Source organism: Leucopleurus acutus, assembly GCF_964270905.1.
Source record: "Leucopleurus acutus genome assembly, chromosome: 6".
Classification (NCBI taxonomy): Eukaryota; Metazoa; Chordata; class Mammalia; order Artiodactyla; family Delphinidae; genus Leucopleurus; species Leucopleurus acutus.
The window spans coordinates 30,342,226-30,366,380 of NC_139149.1; the positions used below are offsets into that span (position 1 = coordinate 30,342,226).

At 35.7% G+C, this 24,155-nt stretch overlaps 1 protein-coding gene across 1 annotated transcript in view; it reads right to left on the reverse strand.

The window, feature by feature from the left end:
- LRP1B (LDL receptor related protein 1B) overlaps positions 1 to 24,155 on the reverse strand; it is a gene marked incomplete at its 3' end in the record, with an annotated part of 1,833,965 nt that overhangs the window by 765,799 nt on the left and 1,044,011 nt on the right. Inside the window, exons 13-16 of the mRNA XM_082841888.1 lie at positions 17,506 to 17,725; positions 15,415 to 15,604; positions 12,732 to 12,854; positions 2,031 to 2,171 (exon numbers count right to left, since the gene is read on the reverse strand). Coding sequence (XP_082698014.1) covers positions 2,031 to 2,171; positions 12,732 to 12,854; positions 15,415 to 15,604; positions 17,506 to 17,725 — 674 coding nt within the window. The remainder of the gene's footprint in view (positions 1 to 2,030; positions 2,172 to 12,731; positions 12,855 to 15,414; positions 15,605 to 17,505; positions 17,726 to 24,155) is intronic.

The window sequence follows — 24,155 nt, forward strand, 5'->3', positions numbered from 1 at the left end:
CATCTCAGGTAGGAGCCTAATTTATGCAGTGAAGATTTAGACGAGGTAAGGATAAAAAATTAATTACTTAAGAGGTAAAAGAGATGAGATTTATTGATAGAATTGAATATGGACTATATGCAAAGTAGAAGACACCAGGAAAAGGCCATGGTGTAGGTTTGGGTGATGTGATAAAGATAATGAAAGAAAAAAATATTGACTAGGAATTTTAATATTACAGTTAACAGTAGTAATGCCCCCTCTACTCATAGAGGAGATGAGTTTCTTTATGAGTTGGTGAAAAGAACAATCACACATAACAGGGACCTATAGGACTGATTCCTAAATACTGGGATGCAATATCTGTGCTCTATTTGTGCACTCTGTGACTATGCAGGGAGCTGATACGCAGGGAACATTCACTGTAACCGCGAGTAAACACTGTGAGTCATGAGGAATGAGGCAATTAATCTAATGAAGAGGTAAGCTGGGGCGAAGTGAGAGTAGCATCGACATATATACACTATCGAATGTAAAATAGTTAGCTAGTGGGAAGCAGCAGCATAGCACAGGGAGATCAGCTCGGTGCTTTGTGTCCACCTAGAGGAGTGGGATAGGGAGGGTTGGAGGGAGGCTCAAGAGGGAGGGGATATGGGGACATGTGTATGCATATGGCTGATTCACTTTGGTGTACAACAGGAACTAGCACAGTATTGTGAAGCAATTATACTCCAATAAAGATCTATTAATAAATAAATAATACATTGTTTGTGTTAAAAAGTAGGAAAAAAAAATCTACCCTTAGATGAAATGCTCCTCCCACTCCAAAATTTTTGGCTAATTTTATCAATTTAGTATTTAACATTTTACTTGTGGCACACTTTATAGAGAATAGATAGGAATAGGATTGAAAATAAGAAGTTCATAATGTTGAAGTCAGAGTCCATGTTTGGAAATTAAGAGAAAGTAGTATTAGATATATTTATTAATTACAATTTATGTATTATGTATTTTTATACAATTTGAAAATATTTTTAGAATTCCATATTCTTGGAATTTTGTCCCCAAATTGTATGCCATAGATGCTCAAACCAATTTTGTTCATTCTTAACAAGGAATCTTTAAAACTTTATTTTTATATTCTTGATTGAAATAAAAAGGAAAATGGAGGGTTGCCAATTAACTCTCAATTAGTTTAGCCACTTTAACTGAAAAAATGTATTAACTGAAAAAAAATCATTTTCTTTTAAAAATAATATATATAAGTCAAATCAAAAGACAAAAGATAAATGTCACATACCTCTCTTCATATAAAAATATTTCATATCTCTCAAAACCATTCAGGTAGTGATTCTTCTCAAATGTATTTTCAAAAGCTTACTTAATCTGCTTCTCAAATTGTTTTCCTTCCATATTTGTAGGACATTTCTTCATCCCTACCAGAAATATGAAACTATTCCTATTATAGCAAATGATAAACAGCTAAATAGAAGCTAAAGGGGAGAAAAATCAACCCTTTAATTTCTTTAACAGTCTGAGTGTCCCTATGTGTTTCCTACTATGTACTGAGCCAGTGAAGTTAGGTAATAACATATTCCAAACCCATGTCTGTTTCCTTGGATCATCTTCAAGGCTCTGTTGCCAAGGAGCAATGGAGTGGATCGTGACCTTCTGTACCAGTAATTCTGCCTTGGGGGAGTTTAAATTGATTTTCCACATCTTTAAATTCAGAGATCCGAAGGGTCTCCTATAGCAACCTTTTAACAATGGTACGGTGGCGCTGACAGCACAAAATAGGAAAGAAGAGAATTTCTGGAGCAAGCAAAATGGTAGTATTCAAAGATGGGGAAGGATGAGAAAAACAGTGCTTTAAAACTATGCAAAGGAGATAATCTAAGGTCTAATCTCTATATGAAAGGATGACTGAAAAAAAAAAAAAAAAGCTAAGTTCAATGTGCATGAATGATATTTTTAGATTTTCCCAAACTGCTTTGATAGTTCACACACTCAAAGACTCGGAAAGTTTTAACATAACTTGAAGGAGAACATACAGCAACTGACTGAATCTTCATCACTTCCATCTAGACAGTCATCATCGCCATCACATTTCCACCGAGCTTGGATACAGTGTCTGTTTCTGCAGCGAAATTCTCCAGCTTTACAAATGTGAGGTAATTCTTCTCCATGATTAACTACGGTTAAAAGAAATCCAAGGTATATAAACACTACTAGATACATTCAGTTCATTAAAATGTAAATTTTTTTATAATAACAAAATACTGATCTCATTTCATTTTATAGAGGATATGAAAACATCTCAACATTGTAGTGGCAACCATCTCTGGAAATGAGAAAATTTTAGGTTTTCCTGACAATAATTATTCTACTAAGAATTCTAAAAATACATTTTAAGCAACTGTCTCCAAAATAATAACCACAATAATACAATACCATCTTATATTTATGTTGTTAGTAGTTTTACTTTTGAAAGAGCTCTTATTCATAATCTCAGCTGATCATCATGACAACCTATGAAGAAGGCACGGCAAAGAATTTTACTACCTCCACCTTACACATAAGTACACCAAAAACTAATCAAAGTGAAAAGACAAGGGAATAGCACACAGCATTGATGGCTGTATTTACTTCGCTGGTCTGCAAGTGGAAAAAAACAAACTCAGCTGTGGTTAAGTATTCAAGGAAGTATTAAGTTAATCAAAATGATTATATACTCAGAATCTATGTTCCATATATCCCATGTTCTCTGATCAAATGTTAGGAATTCCACTGATTGGGATTTATTCACAAATTGGAAGTGTTGCTATTCTTCTGTTCTCTTTGAGTGGATTCAGTAGAGTCTGAAAAGTGAAGGGAATGTGGCAATGGTTAAAGTAAATGATTTGTATTTCTTGGACTGAAAAAGGTGTTGAATTATCAAAAGCTGGTTTATTACTAGAAGAAACAGAAGCCAATTTTTCCACCCCAGTTCTGATAGCCTTCAGCTTTATCTTGGGTAACTGCTTAGGACTGATGAACTGTCACAAAACCTATATGCACTCCAATAATAAGGAATAACGAGAAAACATATGTGGCTTTTCCAGAACACTCTGTGCTTCACTCCCTTAACCCTTACATTTTCCCTGCTGCCAAGAATGGAAGAGGGAATGTGACTCTGAACCATAACTGCAGAGAATCTGCTTCAGAGAATCATGCGTGGGGCTGGGCAAGGAAACGCGTCCCATATAATCCAGATTCTTATTTAAGGCCTTAAGGGTGAAAAATAATCAGTGTGGTGAATGAAATATTCAGTTAGATCAAAGGTAATCCTATGTGTCTTCTGTCCCCTCTCAGACAAGCGGACACTGTACACAGGAACTGACAGTAATTTTTCCTGTTTAATCTTTTTCAACAACAAAATGCAGAAGCAGCAATATCTCTAATGTTGTCTTTCTGTAAGGTCATTTGAAAGTAACAAATTTTGTAAATATACATATTATATATATACATATTCCTGTATATACATATTCATATATATACATATTCAGAGAGAGAGAAAGAAAGAGAACAAATCTCAAATAGGAAATTGCAATAAATAAAAACAAAAATGGGAGATCATTGGGTCTCCTATTCAACCCCAGGGTGCCTTTTTATAGCAGCAACTGGGAATGAGTATGGGACTCAAGACAAGGTGGAGGTGTAGAGACTTCCCTGGTGGCACAGTGGCTAAGAATCCGCCTGCCAATGCAGGGGACACCAGTTTGAGCCCTGGTCCGGGAAGATCCCACATGCTGTAGAGCAGCTAAGCCCATGTGCCACAACTACTGAAGCCCGCATGCCTAGAGCCCATGGTCCTCAACAAGAGAAGCCACCACAATGAGAAGCCTGAGCACTGCAACGAAGAGTAGCTCCCGCTCGCCGCAACTAGAGAAAGCCTGCACACAGCAATGAAGACCCAACGTAGCCAAAAAATAAATAAATCAAATCAAATTAATTAATTAAAAAAAACACACACACATTAAAAAAAAAGGTGGAAGTGTAATCTGGGATGTGTCTGACCATCTCTAGGATCAAGCTTTTCTCTCAAATCTCTAGAACTGACCATTGATAACATGCAAATTTCCCTTATTTTGAGTTTTGTTTGTTCAATTAGACCTTAAGATCTTTGAGGGTGGTATAGTTTCTTTTGACTCTATATAAGTCCAACTTAGAAATGGAACTAGTAGTTTGATTACTTTCTACTGTATAATTATTAAGCCTAACAGTCAATAGTCTCTCAGTGTTTTTTAAAAAAATTTCCATCAGACGAGAAACCTGATTTGAGATGTCACCAGCTTCCTCGCCACTTAAGTTCAGCTTTAAGATTTTCTGTAGTCTCTCTATAGTTTACTCCAAAGAAATAGTAAGTCAATTCTGTTGTTGCATAGCTTGAGGATCGAAAAACCCAAGAAACCATTGATTCTCTTCTGATAACAATCCTACCAATTTAAAAGGCTTAGCTTTCATGGGGTCATTTGATCAAATAACTCAACCCACAGTTGTAAGGAATGATCAAAAGTATCCATATACAAGAGTGAAATTATAGTTTCTTCTAAATAATTATATCTATATTTAAGAATATTCGTTTGCCTACGGAAAGGCAAACTACCCTAGAAAATTGACATTTCTAAACTAAATATTCTTTAACATAATCAATTTAGAGAGAAGGTCTCTAAGTCTACTTAGGTTTCAAATGTTTTTCAAGTGATATGTCGATCATTACGGAATAAATGCAGATAGGAAGAATTTCCAAACTTGCTTTAAACATTGTTTCAAACGTATGTGAGTGGTCAGTTATCTTTAAATGTTTGCTCATATAAATGTGGAAATTTTCAAAAACAGATGACAGTGATGTCTAAGGTTTCATTCACGTTTTTCATCATAGGTTATGAATAATTGCTTGAGAACCAGTAGAGCTTACCTCCTGAGATAACTTTTTTATATCTACTGCATCTGATAATGATTTATATCAATGTCATTCAAACATATCAATATCACTTGTAACAGCAGTTAGGCATTGCTTATATCTGTAATAAGAGATGCATTAAAACATATACAAATATTTTTGATGTTTTAAAGTTTGTCTACAATTATTCTAACCCCTGTAATTTGTTGGAGAGGCATTTCTCCATGGTGTTTCTACATGTCTTGTGTCAGCTTTTATTCTGGACTTTTTTTCAAGGATGTTTATGCAGCTAACAGCCTTGGAAGATCGAAGTAGAGCTTCCTTTCAGAGCAGAGAGCAAGTCTGTTTCTTGACCAGGATAGTAAAGGTAATGTCTCTCTTCAGGGCAAAGGTTGGTCCTCACATGATGTGGAGGTGGGGTAGGGCAAGAAGAACCAAGGTGCACATGAAACTTCAGCAACCTGCTTTGCCATGAGTAATAAAATCCTTTGTGTCTGATCAAAGGATTGAATGTCTTCTGTCTAAATCTATGAAACGCTGGTGGGCTAACATGCTAGATTGCAATTAGGGGAAAATTTAAGACCCTTCATAATAGTAAAGAATTTTTTTAAGATACTGGATTCTGATTTTCAAAGTCTCCCAGGGCGTTCGGCATCAGCCCTAACCCAAGTCTCCAAGATGGAATCAGTCGTTATATCACAGAGAAACCATGATATCAACGCTGCCTAGGTTTGCTCAGGATACATAATGATAAAAGACAGGTTATTTTTGAGCCAGCAATGTCCATTATCACAATAAAATTTAATGTGATAGGTGATAATCTGGATAAGATGGCAGTTTAGACATCCCAAAGCATGGTCTTTTTCTCAGCATTGACCTAACTGTGGAACTGGGTAGCAACATCATCTATCATAAGACCCTAGCTGATAGCCAGGCAATCTACCAACTTTTGCAAGAATCAACAAGATGATGAAGCAAGTATATCTGGCATCATTAAAAGAGGGAATAGCATTCATAAGAAAATAAGATTAGTGTTCTGTACACTTTGTACAAACTTCTATAAAGGAGTTATTTTATAATTAACTTTCACACATCTAGCTGTTTTTATGAGGTCTTTGAAGGTAGGAAGGATAATGCCACATACAGAACAGAACAGTGCCTAGAACAGAACTAGTTGTAGAGGAGATGTTCAAAATTATTTGTTGCCCAACTTACTGGAATTAACAGAGACTGATCATTCTACATTACAGCCATTATTGTAATGAGAGATTCTACCTCTGGAGACTGAATAAATACTTCAGGAAAACACTATTACTTCAACTGGCTCAGCAGCTAATGCTCTTCTCCTTTCACCCAAGTACATGAATGAAGTTAGCTTAATTTAAGGGAAAAAAGACTGAAATGTAGCTAGAAAGAAAGAAAGAGTGATAAAGTTCCCCGCCAACCAAGAAAGCAAACATACAGGAAAAGCTCCATGTATGTCTCTTGCTTCCAGTGCTTAATGTGACAGAACCCATATTGCACTTGGGTATGTAGGCACAGCCAGAAAGTGCTTTCCATATATTAACAAATGCTATTCTTACAAGCTTTGCTTCAGAGTCGTACTTTGCACTGTGAATTTGAAAACTGAATTCAAAACCTGTAATTCTACAGCCAGGGTCACTTCTAGTAAAAATATTACAACATTATCTCACCAGGAAGAAAACTGACAAAGTAATAAACAATCCTTTAATTTAACCAGGATCAGAAATAAAATGACATGAATCATGGCATGCCTGGCAAGGAACTGCCAGTTCTCACACATCCTATGATGCCTGCTGTTAGAGCAGTGGAATTAGAAGGTCTCTGCAGGACTTGTCAATACACTGCAAAGGGAAATATGCACTCTAGAATTAATTATTTTCTTTGGTAAAAACTGCTAGAGTGATTGCTAGAGCTAATGTCGAGATTCAATGAGGTAAATGAAGAAACCTTACTAATAAACCATTTTTATTTTATTTTAGCTTTGAATCATCTATTTGGATCTCAGCCCAGCGACTGGATTTAATAACATATGTCCCTGGCCTTGTTTTATTAAGCTGTGGTGCCCATGAACAAGTGTCTATATTTCTAATTTTGCTTTTCTTCTTTTCAACCTCAGTGTGGTAATCTATTCTAAACTGATTCTTGTCTCCTCTCTCAATTGATAATTTGCTCTTGACTGTATCATCACAGCATTAGTCCCAGGACAAAAATAAAATAAAGTTTCCCTATTGTCCTTATATGTTTCATATTATGATATGTTTATTGGCTTAACAAACTGTATCTTGCATTTTGGGAGTACAGAATTTCTTAACTATCCCTTGATATGAGCAGGGAAAGAGAAAAACCTAAAAGAAAACTTGAAGTTGTAGTTTGCTGGATGACTCTGGATAAGATTGCCTATACCGGAAGGCAGCATGAAAAATGCTGCTATGGTTTTGGAATTTTCTCCTTAGACCATAGCAGGATGACGTTTCATTAGATAGAGTGGTCTTCTGAGCAGCAAACCTAAGTGGTACATAATCTTCCTACGCACAGAAGGCCATACATATTCATCTGGATGGGGCTTCTAAACTTGTTACTGCCTTAAACTTTTTATTACACAGTAGACTGCATATATCCTAGAACATAAGGCTTGTCACAGCTGAACAGATAAATGGCTCAGCCATGGTGGAGCACTGTTTTTGACGAGTAATGTATCTGGTGTTCCAGAAGGTGAAGGAGGTCACAGAGTACCACTGACATATAACTGTGCAATGCTACCCTTGGATGACCAATATTTGGGGCAATGTTTAAGTTGCTTTCTTGGGACTAAGGCATATTGGAAAGCTCTGTTCTTTTTCTTTTTCTGTCCAGGCCACTAAAGAGGCATTTAAAGAATTACTATGTTACTGTCTCATTACTCTAGACAAAATTATGCTGCTATTTTAAAAAAAAATAGTGACTATCATTTTTTTATTTTTGTAGGAGCTTAACTTCCTTTCTCAGGATTACTCTTGTCCTCATTTATTAATTTTCTATGCTATGTGATTTTTCCCTACAAAGGCATCAAGATAAATTAAAAAAAAAAAAACTCACTTGATAATTGATCAACTGGCTTTCCGTATGCTTCTCCAGGGCAGTAAGTTTCCAGTGACTATGCTACACCAGGCCTCATTTCTAATTATGAGAAGACTTGACCATGACACACGAAATTCACAAGGACAAAGAGTCCAGCCTACTCTCATTCTTGATTCCTTCCAGGCATGGCATTAGAATTCATCCTCAGTCAATCACGTAACATGCCAATATTTTTCTGCTGGGTGAATGCCTCTTCTGGCATTGCCTTCTGCTACAGGTTCATTGAGAAACAACCGTTGGTTATTTCTGGCGTGACCATCTGCCAATGGGTTTTTGTTCATTTGATGCCAATTCACTGAGGATGACTGAAACCAGGATGATCGTATCTCAGTGGTTGCAACATGTATTTTTGTTTTGCTCACATATTTAGATTTAATCCAGATTAAAGAGTTAATCCAGTTGAGACCAGTTCACAAAATTATAATCTAGCCTGAACTAAATCAGAAGCCCAGAGAAATCAACATTAATGAGAGGTGAGTGACACACTGATATCTGTTTTGCACTATACTCTGCAACCACAAACTCTATTTGTAGTCCTTTTGCACTTTAATTTCCTCATCTGCAAACTAAGGCTGAAATTTCCTTATAAAAACCTTTACTAATGAATAGAAACTGGAATAATTTGTATGAACACACTTTGACTTCTTTTCAATAAATGAGTTACTATAGTATTTCTCCTGATTTTTCCTATTATATTTGAAAGGAACCTAGACAAATTGCATGCCATATTAAAAATCTGGTAAAAATTTTGACAACTAAATGCAATAATAAATTCTCAAATAAAAACTCACCTGCTTTTGTTGATTTAACATTGTTTAGTGTAACGACTACAGGTAAAACAATCTTCTTTTTTAATCCCCTTTTTCTGCATTGGGATTAACTCAGCAATGAATTATAAGTATTAAAAAGACACCAATAGTCTCAGAAAACTTTCCTTTAATTTCCACCAGATATATAATCACATGTGAACTATCATAACAAATCTCCTAACATCAGCTACATGACCAATACTGTGTACAGTATTTCTTTACAAGCCAAAAGCCACCTAATTTTTATTTACACAGAGATATCCAGTGATAAATCTTTTGTATAATCAATCTCAATATGCACATATATATGCCAACTTATAAGGAATCTGTAAATTTTTAACGGGGAATAAGAATGAAGGTAATAGGAAATATAATTTGGAGGCAAACAATACAAGTAATTATAACTCACACAACTAAAATTAAAGAACTAATTAGAAAATTTAAAGAGTAAAAACCATCTAGATCTTAGTACCTGATGTATAAGCTCTCCCTCCAAATTCCCATGATGAAAACAAAGATAAAGAACGAAAACTCACAAGATCCTTGAGAATTCAGCCTCTTGATTATTCTATTGACACTATCTTAAGTGAATTTTGACGTTTTGGCAAGACCAAGAAGACTAGATTTAAATATTCAATCAGAAGCCTCTCTAAGTTATACCACTAGAAACTGAATAAGCTTGTCTATTTTTAGGTAGGGAAAAAGGCCCTTTGCTCCTCCAGTACTGACTGTAAGGTCTGTGCCTACCACAAAAAGGAGATACTGCAGTGTTACTTTCCATCCTTGAGAGGAATTCTGGTGGTACAGCAAAGGCAGGATGAGACCTGGTGGAGGTCCACAAAGGTTACTATCTGTGTGTGTATGTGCGTCTGTATGTGTGCATTTCATCTGTTCACATGTCAAAATCATTCAGCTGGAATAGCAAAGGATCTCATTTTGTACCAGAAAAATAATCTTAGAAGAATCTGTGGGAGAAATTAAACTATGAAATGTAAACATAAATCATACCATTTATCCTGATAACTAAGATAAGATTTAATCTACCAGGCAACTGGACAGACTTTATGCTATTCAAAGCAATGCTTAGCTTAATCCCTGTCTATTCCCAAACTATGGGTCTTGGTAGATCTCCTCTCTTCTGATGCAAACAACAACCAAATGGAAATTACTAAATAATGCCACAGAACAAAGGAAGGGATACCATCTGATGAATCAAAGCAAGTACACCTCAGAGAATTACTTTCTACAGGAAAATATATAGGCAATTTTTAAAATACTACTAATAATGGGAAAAAAAACCTTGCCCACGGGTAACATTCATATTTGTGCTCTGAAGTATATTATCTCAAAATCTAATTAAAGAATGTTTCTCGAATTTTGAAGAAAAATTTGTTTGGTCAACAATTAATATCCAGAAGAATTGCTATTCACATATAAAGGCAAAGGAGACATATTTGGAATACAGAACTCTACAATATACATTTTTTGTAGTCATCTTGAAGAAGTTATTTCAAATTATACTCCATCTATCCTATACATCAGTGAAAATTAATAAACAATGACGAACTAAAAGTTTGAGTACTAACCAATACAACTAGTGAAGCACTGATCCAGGTCTAAAAGAAAATATTGTAAAGTTGATCAAAAATCTATAAATGTTAAAACATCTTTAAAGAGACTTACTGTTTGATAATTCAAAATAATATTCCTTGTCAGAAATCCTAAATTATAATAAGAACTGAAATTAAGGAAGATGAAGAGAATAGAATGAAGGAAGCCAAAGTCCTCATCTCAAATAGTTGAAACTCAAAATTATAGAAATAGAACTTAATTGGTGGTATTATTCCAAAGGCTTAAAGAAGACGAGAAGATATAACAAACTAACCATGGACAATATGGTCAAATATAAAAGGAATCATAAACAGTACAGTAACACACAAATAATATATAATAATGTATCAGAAATAATACCATACATCAAGTAGGAAAAGGTGACAAATAGCTTAACAAGCAGTCATTAAAAATCATATTTACAAAAAACATTTAGTTACATGGTAAAATGCTTATGCTCATATTAAGTAAAATAAGGGACAAAATAATTTATATTAGTACGATCCAAAATTTGTAAAGTACAACATAATTAAGAGTTCAATCACCAAAATGAAATAATTTAGGATCTAAATTCCAAATGTTCTACATACTAATTACATGAACTTCTAAAAGTTATTAACCTCTCAGTCTAAATTTTAAATCATAAAATGAGATAGTAATAGTATCTTCCTTATATGATTATTGTAAGGACTAATGAGAATCATGAACCTTTTTTTTTAAATGCCACATCCAGTATAAGAATTCAATAAATGTTAACTATGATTATTATTAGTAGTAGAAAAACTAATAACTTCTATGATATATAATTATAAGGATCCCCATGAAAATGTCCTAGAAGCTTATTGTTGAATAATGGCATTATAAATAGATTTTTCATTAATGTTTTTATATTTCTCAAATGTTACTATTTATTAAATCAGCTTTAGAAATCCACATTAAAATTTTTTTTTATCCACATCTTTTCTTCTCTAAAAGAAATAAGACATCACAGATAAGCTGAAGTCTTCTTTGTTACACTTATTTCTTCTTCTGCCTCCCAGAGACATCATTATAACTAATGGAGAAATACATGAAATATTTATTCAACAGTTTGTGATGGTAATTTTATGTGTCAACTTGGCTAGGCGACAGAGTGCCCAGATTTGTGTCAAACATTACTCTGTTGTGTCTGTGAGAGTGTTTTTGATGAGATTAACATTTGAATCAGTAGACCAAATTAAAGCAGACTGCCCTCCCTAATGTGAGAGGCCCTCATCCAATCAGCTGAATAGAAAAAAAGGCCTACTTTCCTGCAAGTAACAGGAATTCTTCTACCTGATTGTTTGAACTGTGACGTTTTGGTTTTGGTTTCGGTTTTCCTGACTTTGGACTCAAACTGATACACTGGCTCTTCTTGGGTGTCAGGCCTACCAAACATTCAGATTGGAACTACACCAATGGCACTCCTGAGATTCCAGCTTGCTGACTGCAGATCTTGGGACTGTCAGCCTCCGTAATGGCAAGAGCCAAAAAAAAAATCTTCTTCTCTGTCTCTATATGTGTACATCTTATTGATTCTGTTTCTCTGGAGAATCATGAGTAACACACAATTCAAGATTAAGTCATTCCAGAAATATTTATATTGCACTCAATATATGCATGGCATTGTTGCTGTCATTGTGCTTAAGGGACATGATGTGTGTAGACAGGACAAGTTTCAAAAGGGTTACATTGGAAAAGCAAGATGAAGTAAACTGAGGAAGGTCGGCAAAAGTTAATCAAGTGCTTTTAATCCAGGTCAAGCAATTCAGTTAGTTCCCTATTTTGATAAAGTGTAGAAATTCCCCGGAAGTCTCTTTTTGCCTCCTTTCTTGCTATTCACCACCAAGTATAGATAACTGAGCTTACTATGCTATTTAAAGTAATAAATATCTATGTAACCAAGAACTATGCATTTTTACTTACGACTACTGATGGTGAGGTTCCTTAATTTCAAGAAATATTTTCTTCTGTGGCACATACTTATTTATAATTTTCACTAAACTAGATGGAGCAGTGACAGGATACTCAGCTAAACGTCATCATTATCATTATTCATCTGTGTATTAGATATTAATTCCATTGATTATTTATAGTCTAAAAAGAATTATACCTAAGTCATTACCTGAATTTCTCTTTTCAAGTTTGATTTTAATTCCTTTGGTTTCATCTGCTTCTGTGCCTCAGAAAGACACCTATAAACAATGAGTGTAACATGAAAAGACACTTACATGTGCAAGTGGTCCCATTTTCATCTAAAAGTTGATTATCAGCACAAGCACATACTCGGCCTCCTGGAATGGCCAAGCACAATGTACTACAGCCTCCATTATTTACCCGGCACATGTTGTCACCTGCAAGAGGAGGGAAGAAAATATGTCAGAGAACTCTGATTGCATACAAGGTTAGCTGGTTCAGGCCCATGTTCTTTCCAGGAGATGTACATGGCGTAAAAATGTACACACACACACACACACACACACACACATGCCACCAATAATACCTATTTATTAATGTAATAAGGATTCCTGCTGAATCCTAAATGAGATTTAAAAATGTTTGAAAATATATGATGCATTGGTAGATAAGAGGAATTTACAAGTTGGTTAGAAGAGATAGAGGTTTGTGTGCAGAGAGGTAACAGGAGAGAAAAGGACAAAGTGGACAGAATGATGTCTGTCCAGGACAATTTCCTAGAATGGGCCCAGTGTATGCAAGTTTGAGCTCTTTAGAAAGTAGACCACCGGCACTTGGAATGTGCCTTTGCATCCGAAGTCGACAGAAAGCAAACACTGGGGAAACGGGTGGGATTTTCCTTCCTCTTCTGCAAGGAGTACATTGGCATGTGAGTGCATTGAGAAATACAAGGAATGCAGGCTATCTGTAAAGCCTGAAAAATGAGCATCCTTTCTGGTACCAGGAGAGTGTACAGTACACAAGGGTAACGTGTTGTCCCAGTGGACCTAAACAGCAGAGGCACTGATAAGGCACGCAGTTGCTATCAGTAAAGTAGGCCTGAGGGAAAATTCATAAAGGTGTTATTCATGAACATATGTGAGACACTCCTGGACACTCAGATAAAACTGAGGTAAATTTTTCAAGAGGCTGGAGAATCTGTTTTATAAAGGTGTAGGTAAAAGTAAATAAAATTTAGGTAGTCACCATTTGGATGCCATTTATTCCTACAAGTTGGAAAGGCAAGGAAGAAAGTATATTTTCAGGTCCTGATTTTCAGAAGAAGAAAATGTCAGGACTTGTATCCAAGGGCAAGTCCATTTTACAGTGAGTCAAGGCATTTCTCATCCCATGTATTGCATTTAATCAATGAACTCTTTAAAGCAACTAGAATTTTAAAGAACATGAAGACTGTGAAAATGTCCTGCAATTTGGCAGAGGGGAGTTCAGTGACGACATTCAAGATGAACAATTTTTAAAGAAAATGGAAACAGGAAATGTGACTGTATACTGATTAGTATAATGAAATCCAGAAAACTAGTGACCGTAAAATTAGAGGGAACAGCAGTCCTGCAAACAAGAGCCTGCAGCAGGTGAGGAGGGTTGTTGCTGTTCATAATGTTGTCTCCAGTTCATTGTAGAGGAACTACAATTGTGGTGGGGCAGCTGACGTGAACAGAAAATATTACCGTTTGATCTATCCAGGCAACTGCCTCTATTCTTCATTTCTTGTCCACAACTATAACTTATATCATCTCAAATAATTAATTTTTATTCCTTTTTTTTTTTTTTTTTGCAGTACGCGGGGCTCTCACTGTTGCGGCCTCTCCCGTTGCGGACCGCAGGCTCCGGATGCGCAGGCTCAGGGGCCATGGCTCACGGGCCCAGCCGCTCCGCAGCATGTGGGATCTTCCCGGACCAGGGCACGAACCCATGTCCCCTGCATCGGCAGGCGGACTCTCAACCACTGTGCCACCAGGGAAGCCCAATTTTTATTCTTTTTGAAGACAATTTTATCTTTTATTAGCTATTGAAACTTCTTAGTTTATGTACTTCCATTATTTTATAAAATTGCATTTCTATCCCAGTGAGGCAATTTCAATACAGTAGAAAAAAGTGAAGCCCTTGAATAAGATAGTTTGCTTTACAAATCTCTGATTAAGCCAAAATATCTTCAAAAAAAACTCTTGTTGTTAGGTAACTTCCTACTGCCAACCTACACACTGAAAAAGTTTAATGTTCATTAAATTTTCACAAGGATATCCATATTACAAAGAGAAACGGTGACTATTTAGATTCATAGCCAAAAATCTACCACATAATTTACTAAACTTTTTTTTTTGTTTGTTACCTAAGTTCTGAGTCATGCTGTTTGTGGATGGCCTAATAAATATTAATAACTGATGTAGATAAAAAGATACAAGAATATTATCTGATTTTAATAAGATATGAATATCATGGTAGATTATTTCACTTTTATAACATCTAAAATAATTAAATGTTCCTTAAATGTATATGAAATTAATCAGATAAATATACTAAGATACTTTAAAAAATACTATTTTCCTTGTATAATGTATTTTTTAATATTTTCCCATAATGTTCCTTCCACGCTGAAAGTTTTTCCACTGCTCACAATACTGACTCTTTGAAAACACTGAGGATTTTTTACTTCAAATGACAGCCTTTTTCAGTGAAGATGACATGAAAAAGGAAGTATTTGGAGAAAACCTTGAACGTCACTTAAATAGAATTCCCAGAGTTACTCACTCAGGATATTTTGAACAATAAATAATAAATTTTTATGGTAACAAAGTCTAAGATTTGAGTGACTTTGGAGTGACTAGACACCTTTTATCAGAAAACTTCAGCAACACTGTCAAAATAAAGTCTTTATGCAACCTCTTGAAATATTATTATATGTGAAACTCAGAAGCAATTTTATCTGGTTTTTAATACCTTGTTGCTTTTGAGGATCATATATCTGAAGTCCAAACAGGGGTGGTCTTTCACGCCTCAGTAATGTCACCTCATTCGTTATCAAATCTAGTTGAAAAATGGAACCATTCATATAATCAGTCCAGAACACATAATTCCCATGATGCGACAGTCCAAAAGGATGGTTCAACTCTTTCCCACTGTAAACAATCTGTAAAATATAAACACATTGTGAAAAATCAGACCTGACCTTTAGAAACATAACCAAATATTTAGAGAAGCTGATATTCAAATAAGTAGAACAGATAATGATCTAACTAATAACTTACAGTTTCTTTCAGTGTATTTTGAAAAATGGATTTCACAATGTGAGCATATTTTTTTGTTTTTAGGTCATGTTATTTGAAGGAGACCATTTACATTTCATCCATTTCAATTCTCTCATACATGGCATTATATATATGGTCAAGAAATGCAAACATTAAAATGACCTTGCCTGATACTCTTCCCTATCTCTTTTCTTTATGATATTCCGGTATCATATTCTGGCACAGAAACTGATCTTAGTAATTAGTGGAATTATGTATATTGCAGTATTGCTCATCCAATAGCCAAGGGATACAGCATGGTCTAACAACACTGGGAGTGGAAGGAATCCCTCTATTCAGTTGGATTAATGCAAATTGAAGAAATCTAGGCGATGATAGGGAGGAAGGTAAAATTTTAATTTTGAACATAGAAACATTTATTGGTAGTAAACAGATATACAAGACTCCTGGCTAATTTTAATTCTGCTTGTCTTGATATATTCTTTACATTCCCGTGTATTTTGTGGTTGTTTAAACAACACAGTGGAGCAATCCTGTGATAAGTTCTGTTTTGCATGTAAGGTTGTAGAAGAGAATAGGAATCATACCCCATAATAATAATACTTTTTCATTTTTCACAGTTTATAAAATGATACTGTATACAATATGAAATAGCCTTTTCGACTCAATTCATCTAATATGAGAGGATTGAGCAAGTCATCCAAATAATATAGGGTTAAAAACTGAAATTTTGCTCCTCTTATCTGAACTCTTCATACCAAATTTTCATATGTTGAATAATTGAGACAGTTTATTATTTTTCTTTGCCCACTTCCATGTAGGCTAAAATATGCTGGCTAATAAAGTGCTATGTATATTGTGTACATAGCAACATCTTCAAAGGGATCATAAATATTTTTTAACACCTCTTAAGTATGTGACATTAGGTTAAAAGTAAATCAATTTTATTTATTTGGGGAAAGACATTTAAAGTACTCTTAGAGTTAACCAATGATTGAAATGGTCTTAACTGATTAGTACATTATATTTCTCAAAGAGAATACTTAATAAATGGGCTTGGCCAATTGTGCAATCTTCCTTTCCAAAAAAGAAGAAAGTGTATTGTCAAAGGAAACATTTTGGTAACTTCTAATATTCCATTTTTCTAAATATCATTTAACTAAACAGTCGAAGCCAGTTCATAATGTTATATGTGCTTAGGTGATTATAAGACAGAGTACAGAGGCGATATTTTGCCAACACAGTCAACTTCATCCTCGATCTCACTGAAGAACTGCAAAATCATCTTGCAACGATTCTACCAAAAGAGGCAAGAAGATGTTGATATTTATTCACACCCATAGGCTTGAAGTTCAACCCACTCGTGTTTTAGTTCCAATGTCATGAAGTTCTTTATTTGAATAAATGAATTCTAATTACTTTGTCATAATACATAGGTTACATTTCAGGTGCAAATATTGAAGATATTTGAACCGAGTTGGGGTGCTTGGTCCTAGCAAACATCAATAATGTAGAAAAACTGCATTTTCAAACAGCTCTGATATGCTGAGAGCTTCTCTGAAAAGTCCCACAAATGCTGGCATGCCACAGTGAGCTGGGCCTGGTCTCCCGGAGCCAAGTACCAGCTGCACTGCTTAATGCTCAGCCCCCTTCAGCCACCCCACAGAGACTACTGGCAGCCACCTCAGAGGGGTAAAAATAAACTTGAAAGTATTTTTAACACAACACAACAAGGCTCTGTGACAGAAGCCTGTGGGTTAAAACAGCAGCATTTGTCTTTTACCTTCCTGTGAGTTCCATTCAAAAACACTTTTTCAATATGATCATAATAGGCATCACACCAGTATAATGTGTGGGTGTGAAAGTCCAGAGTTAAGCCGTTTGGCCACAGCATCTTTGAAGTCACAAAAATCTGCCGACTGAAGCCATCCATCCAGGCCTTCTCAATCCTTCCCACGCTGTCATCTATTTCATCTTCCTCCCAGTCTGTCCAATACATCCAACTAAGACATTAAAAACAAGAGCGCACGCGTGTCATTTCAACCAGCCACCATATAGACAGACACTTCCTCAGATTTGGCGCCTCCATAAAATGTAGTTACATTCTGATTTGTTCTCCTACCTAAATGCTGATCTGCCCGGAGGAGGCAGCTGCGAAGTACTCAGGGAAGGTGAGATTTGTTCAGGGGAGCCAATTAGACACATTTCAGAAAACCCACGACCACCACAACGGCACTAACTGGCCTCGTTTATTAATTAACCTAACAGCAAGTGCCAAATCCTGATTTTCTTTGGTGTTGGTACGAAAAGTTTGGGAAATGATTCTCGAGGCATGACTGACTATTTTTAAATGTCCGTTTGATAAAACATATAATCAATTATGTGTTTAAAAAGCAGATGAACTGGCATGAGAATGAGAGCACAGTTAATGATCTACTCCAGACTTTATTTAATCTCATATGAGTTATTTATTTTTTTAAAGGCAGGCAGTTGGATTTTCTCTGTTCTAAAGGGCACAGTCATACTGGGTTTGTTTGGCCAGGTCTAATTTGTCTTCCTGATGCAAATTATCTATGCTTTATTGCTGCTTATTATTACCCTAAAACCCGCAGAAGATGATTGAGTTGCACATAAGTTTAATAACAGTAGGTTGACTGACCTTGAGATTTTGAGCTTTAATTTCTGTCTCAAACAAAAGCATCTGCCTTTAAAAACAAATCTTTTGTGTAAGCTGCAACAGTGGAAGAAGGGGCCTTGAGCTAACGTTCCAACTGCCTCATGAATAAGGTTAAAACCCTCCACATGTGTTGTCTTAGGGTCATGTGAAAGTTCCTGAGTTACTAATTAAAGTGTAGGCTTTAATTCAGTCACCTCATATATGACTTTACAAAGCTTCAAAGTTTTCTAAGCTGCTAACCCTGGAAGTTCCCTTATTAGATCCTCTGCCTCCCATCTGCTATGGACCCTAAAGAATTTCTGAGGTAATTTGGGACAAATCTGTATCCATGACTAAAAATCCTACTGTGATCTGGGGCTTCCCTGGTGGCGCAGTGGTTGAGGGTCCACCTGCCGATGCAGGGGACACGGGTTCGTGCCCCGATCCGGGAGGATCCCACGTACCATGGAGCGGCTAGGCAAGTGAGCCATGGCCGCTGAGCCTGAGCGTCCGGAGCCTGTGCTCCGCAACGGGAGAGGCCACAGCAGTGGGAGGGCCGCGTACCGCAAAAAAAAAAAATCCTACTGGGATCTAAACAGGCAGATTTGGGACAGCTGAGGAGGTGACACACCAGCCATTCTTTCATGCCAATTAAGCTCTTTTTAAATTCTCTTAACAGTTTACAATTACGTTGATATGCCTTTTTAGACTTGAGGAAGTATATTTAGATTGGTGAATTTTAATAAGTCCAAATACATTCTTAACCTAGAAATAAACATGGTACTATGCTTATCTTGTATCATGCCTGTTCTTCAAGTGGGTTTATTACTGGGACAAATTAGGAATAAACAGAAGATTCATTCCATTTGCTCTAAAACTGTGCTAGTTAGGCAAAACTACTTCAATTATATAAATCAGCTATGTAAAGAGAAATAACAACTTTTTCATCTCTCTTGATACTGTTTCTGAAATCTTAAATACAGTTAATCAATGCAGTTGTATTGCTGTTGCTAATTTATAACTTGTTAAATTGAAATTATCTTTCCCTCCAGCTTTTCCTCTTGATAATAGTAACAGTTTTTTTCTGTGACTCTCTAACCCGAATCACACATATATGTCCATGCAAACACACACACACAGGAGATAATTCTGGATATTCTAAACATATTTTATATTGTGTTGTTATTTGAAGACAGAATTGTTTGTAATCCAATCCACTACCTGAGACTATTTTTAGTCAAACAAAATATAAGAAAAACAAATTTTAAATAAGTGATGCCAATCTGATGGAGACCAGATATGTGATCATCTACTCAGCTGATTAAAAGCTATCGATATATTGTGAAAGCCTTATAATTATTATCAAATATGATGATTCATAAACATACACAATAGGAAATGCAACCTATAAAATAAGCAGGAGAAAACATAAATATTTTTGTAGGTGGGACCTGGGGTATTCATCAAATAAAAATTAGGTTAAGCTGGTCTTCTACTATGACAAAAAAAATTGTACCTCTATTTTTCAAGCCCTGTTCAAATACAATTTCTCAATGAAGTCAGCCCCTAGCTTTTCTGTCAAAATTAGCTCATTCTTTTGTTTCCTAGTGATAGTTGTTAGTTATTTTAGAGAATTTATTGCATTTATGCCATGTATTGAATTTGATGGTGTTGCATGTCTGATAATTCCAATGAAAAATTCAAATAATTAAGGGCAGGGAATATTTATCGTTCATATTTGTACTCTGTAGCACTAAACTTGGCTTTGTTGATATTAATCATGCCCCCAAATTAAATTGTATTATCTGGTGGGTCAATCCCAGAAATTTTTAAATCCTTAAGATTTTCTGCCATGGAAGTGAAATAACTTTTAAAAAACTTGATTGAGTTGATGACATAATATCTAGCTGTTAACTAGAGAATGTGGTACTTTTAATTGAGAGAGGGATATAGAAAATCCTGTTTGGAAGGAAATATGCACTTAGCTTTGGACTCATCTTTTCTTGGAGATAATGTTTTGAGAAATCAGAACTGGAGGTGTAGGTTTCTAAGTTATTGATGTAAATTATGAGATTTGAAATGATTGCAAAGGAGGGAGTTCATCCATAGCTATCACCTTGAGGAATAGTCCATCATAATTGATTCCTCCTCCAGGTTTACCCCCATTTCAACAAATTTTTTTTTTTTTTTTTTTTTTTTTGCAGTACGCGGGCCTCTCACTGTTATGGCCTCTCCCGCTCGGAGCACAGGCTCCAGACGCGCAGGCTCAGCGGCCATGGGTCACGGGCTCAGCCGCTCCGCGGCACGTGGGATCTTCCCAGACCGGGGCACGAACCCGTGTTCCCTGCATCGGCAGGCGGACTCTCAACCACTGCGCCACCAGGGAAGCCCCATTTCAACAATTTTTGAGGCCTGCCAATCCTATTCTTTCCTGTCTGTTGTCTCAGTTCCCACTTTTCTGTTGCTATTACAAATGCTACAGTCTGTCATCACTTTTCAAAGAGAACTCCCAGCGGACTGTCTTTCATAGAGCTATCATGTGGCTTTCACTTATCTTCCTAAATCATGAATTGAAAAATGTGATTTTTATCCTCAAAACCTTCCAATTACTCTGATGTCAGCAAAATAAGTCAAAACTTTTACTTACAACATTGAAGATTTCTATATATTTTTAGTCTCACCTCCTGCTATGTTCCTTAGAATGTCCCCTGCTCTAGCCTTAATGAACTCATCCCACCTCAAAACTGCCATTAGCTTCCTCGCCTCTAACAATTACTCATACTGTCCCTTCAGAGTACAGTGACTAACCTTATGACTGCACATCCCAATAGGGTCCCCTGGGACCCTATTCATTTGGAAATCTATCCATCCTCTAAAGTTCAATTCTGAATTAAAAACCTCAGTGAATTCCCGAAGAGCATGTATTTCATTCTATTTTATTTTATAGGTAAAGTGTGTGCGTGGTGTGTGTGTGTGTGTGTTGGGTGTGTGTGTGTGTGTGTGTGTGTGTGTGTGTGTGTACCACAAGCACACCAGATTATAAACTCCTTGAAGACAATCACTGTCTTACTGATTTCTATTGATCTATATGGTAGTCACTCAACAATATATTTTAATAAATAGATGAAAAATTATCCCTTTACTGATTTCTATAATTGGTTATGACGCTTTTGATAAAACCATACCTCTGAAGAGTACTTTTTGTTAATAGGCTATTATGGCAGAGAAAATCTGTGATGCTCTCCTGTGTACAGCTGCAAAAAGGTATTATGGTAGAAAAATGTAAATGAACCAGGTTTTTACAAAAATGTTTTGATTAAAGTTATATTATGCTATTTTAAATGGAGTTTTCCAAACTAAACTTTCTTCTTCACTTTTCAAAAACTTATATTAGCGTCAAATGATTATTTGGACAATTAAATTCACATGGTTCCATTTCTACTTCTACTGTCTTCCAATCCATTCTCTACAGAATAGTAAGATTAGTTGCTGTTGTTGTTGTTTAATATAAATCTGACTATATCAATTCTCTATTTTACATTTACACTGAAGACAAAGTACATATCTCTCATGGTAGTGGGCAAGGCCCTGCTTTCCTTTCCAATTGCATCCTCAGTCACTTTCCCATTTGCCATCTATAATCCAGCCCGTCTTCATTTCAGTTCCTCTGACAGTAAAGCTTTTGCCCAACTTAAGATTTCAGTTGTTCCATTTTCTTTATCTGAACTCTTTTCCTCACTCTCCATGGCTGGTTCCTTCTTTACAATTAAGTCTCAGCTTAAATGATGCCCCCTTAAAGAGGCCTTTCAGCAAGCCTATTTAAATAGGTTTCTGTTAGTCGCCTTCACATCAACCTGTTTGTTTGACTCCATCACTTTTGTCTCTAGAAATTACATTCGTTGTTCATTTGGTACTTATTTATTGAGGCATCTGCCCATTCCCTACTTTTCAGATGACACAGATGCTTCATGAGGATAAAGGCTATGCCTGCTTTGTTAACCACTGTATACATAATCAGAGCTCTGGGCATTGTATATTGTTAGGGGAAAATATGTGTATATATACATATATACACATGTGTATATATGTATACCTACACACACATATCCACATATATACATACACATGAGTTTTTTTTTTCAGGTTGGTGCATAATAGCAGTATTCTATAATATTTAAAAATCTGTCTGATGGAAGAAGTAGAAGAGTCATTCTTTGCAACATCAGAGGCAAATATAGGATTAGTTGGGAGACACATACTATAGGGATGCACTTACTGCCTTACTGAAAAGAAGAAATGTCATATCAATCAGATTTGTCTCCAGATACTTTGAACTATGTAGATACTATGGGTTTCAAATCTAAATTGGATGCCTGCCTCTTAGGGAAGTGTTGAAGTGGATTCCTGAATTTGAAGAGAGAGATGGGTCTAGTGGCCCCTAAATTTTCTTCCAAATCATCTAATTCTATGACCTGCACATTTATGTCATCTCCCCAAGCACCTCAAAGACCCTTTGACGCCATCAGAAAATATTTTCCTCTAACAGAATACTGAGAAGGAAGATGTTGCTTTAAGATATATTTGAAACATCCTGCTTCAAGGAGGTTTAGACAGCATGGAATAAATATTTTCTCTAAAAATTAAGATTGCCTTGGTTTAAAGGTCAAATAGATGACTTGGTTTAAAAGTCCAGGAATAAAATAGAAATTTAAAGAATCCACACATAAAATCACTAAAATTACTTTATAATTATGCCTTACAAAAAACATGCAATGAGTTCATCCACTGATTAGGTCAGCCTGGAAAGAAGCACCGATTGTATTTGGAGCTATTCTCAATACAAACAATTTTAGGAACTGCAATCTGGTGATCTCAGTTTATAAGGAAGTCATGTGCTTCTTATTCAATTAAGTATTTTTTTTTTGTATGCAATAGTAAGGTATAAAAATATTAATTTTGTGGTGCCATTTTGAAACAGTGAAATATAAGCCACGGAGGGGATAAAAACCACATACAACAACTGTACATGTAGAAAATGCAATCCACTCATTTAATTCTGAGATTCTATTAGGAATTTTCACATTTCTTTAATATTTCTATATGCACCTTGTTGCTTGTGTTCAGGTAATAGCTATGAATAAAAATCAAAGGAAAACATATTCTCAAAAATGGCACCAAATAATCCATCCTGAAACAAGTAACACATACTATAAAATGATGTCACTATATGGAAACTATGGTTATGTCCAAAAATACAGAGTTACCAACCTAGACTAATAAAAAGTAGTGGAGAGTGGCATGAACATATATACACTACCAAACATAAAATAGATATCTAGTGGTGAGCAGCCGCATAGCACAGGGAGGTCAGCTCGGTGCTTTGTGACCACCTAGAGGGGTGGGATAGGGAGTGTGGGAGGGAGGGAGACACAAGAGGGAGGGGATATGGGGATATATGTATAAGTATAGCTGATTCACTATGTTATAAAGCAGAAACTAACACACCATTGTAAAGCAATTATACTCCAATAAAGATGTTAAAAAAAAAAAGTAGTGGAGTATAGTGGCTCTAAGTAAAGTCTTGAAGACAAGTTGCTTGGATTTAAATATCTATCCAGGCTCTTAATAATCAAACGGTATTTTGCAGGTCCATTACAAATTTCTTCTTTGTAAAACAAGAATGAGAACAGCAACTAATTCAAAGTATTATTGTGCAGAATCACAACATAGATCATGGTAATCTATTTAACAAAATGCCTGGCCCACAGTAAATGTAC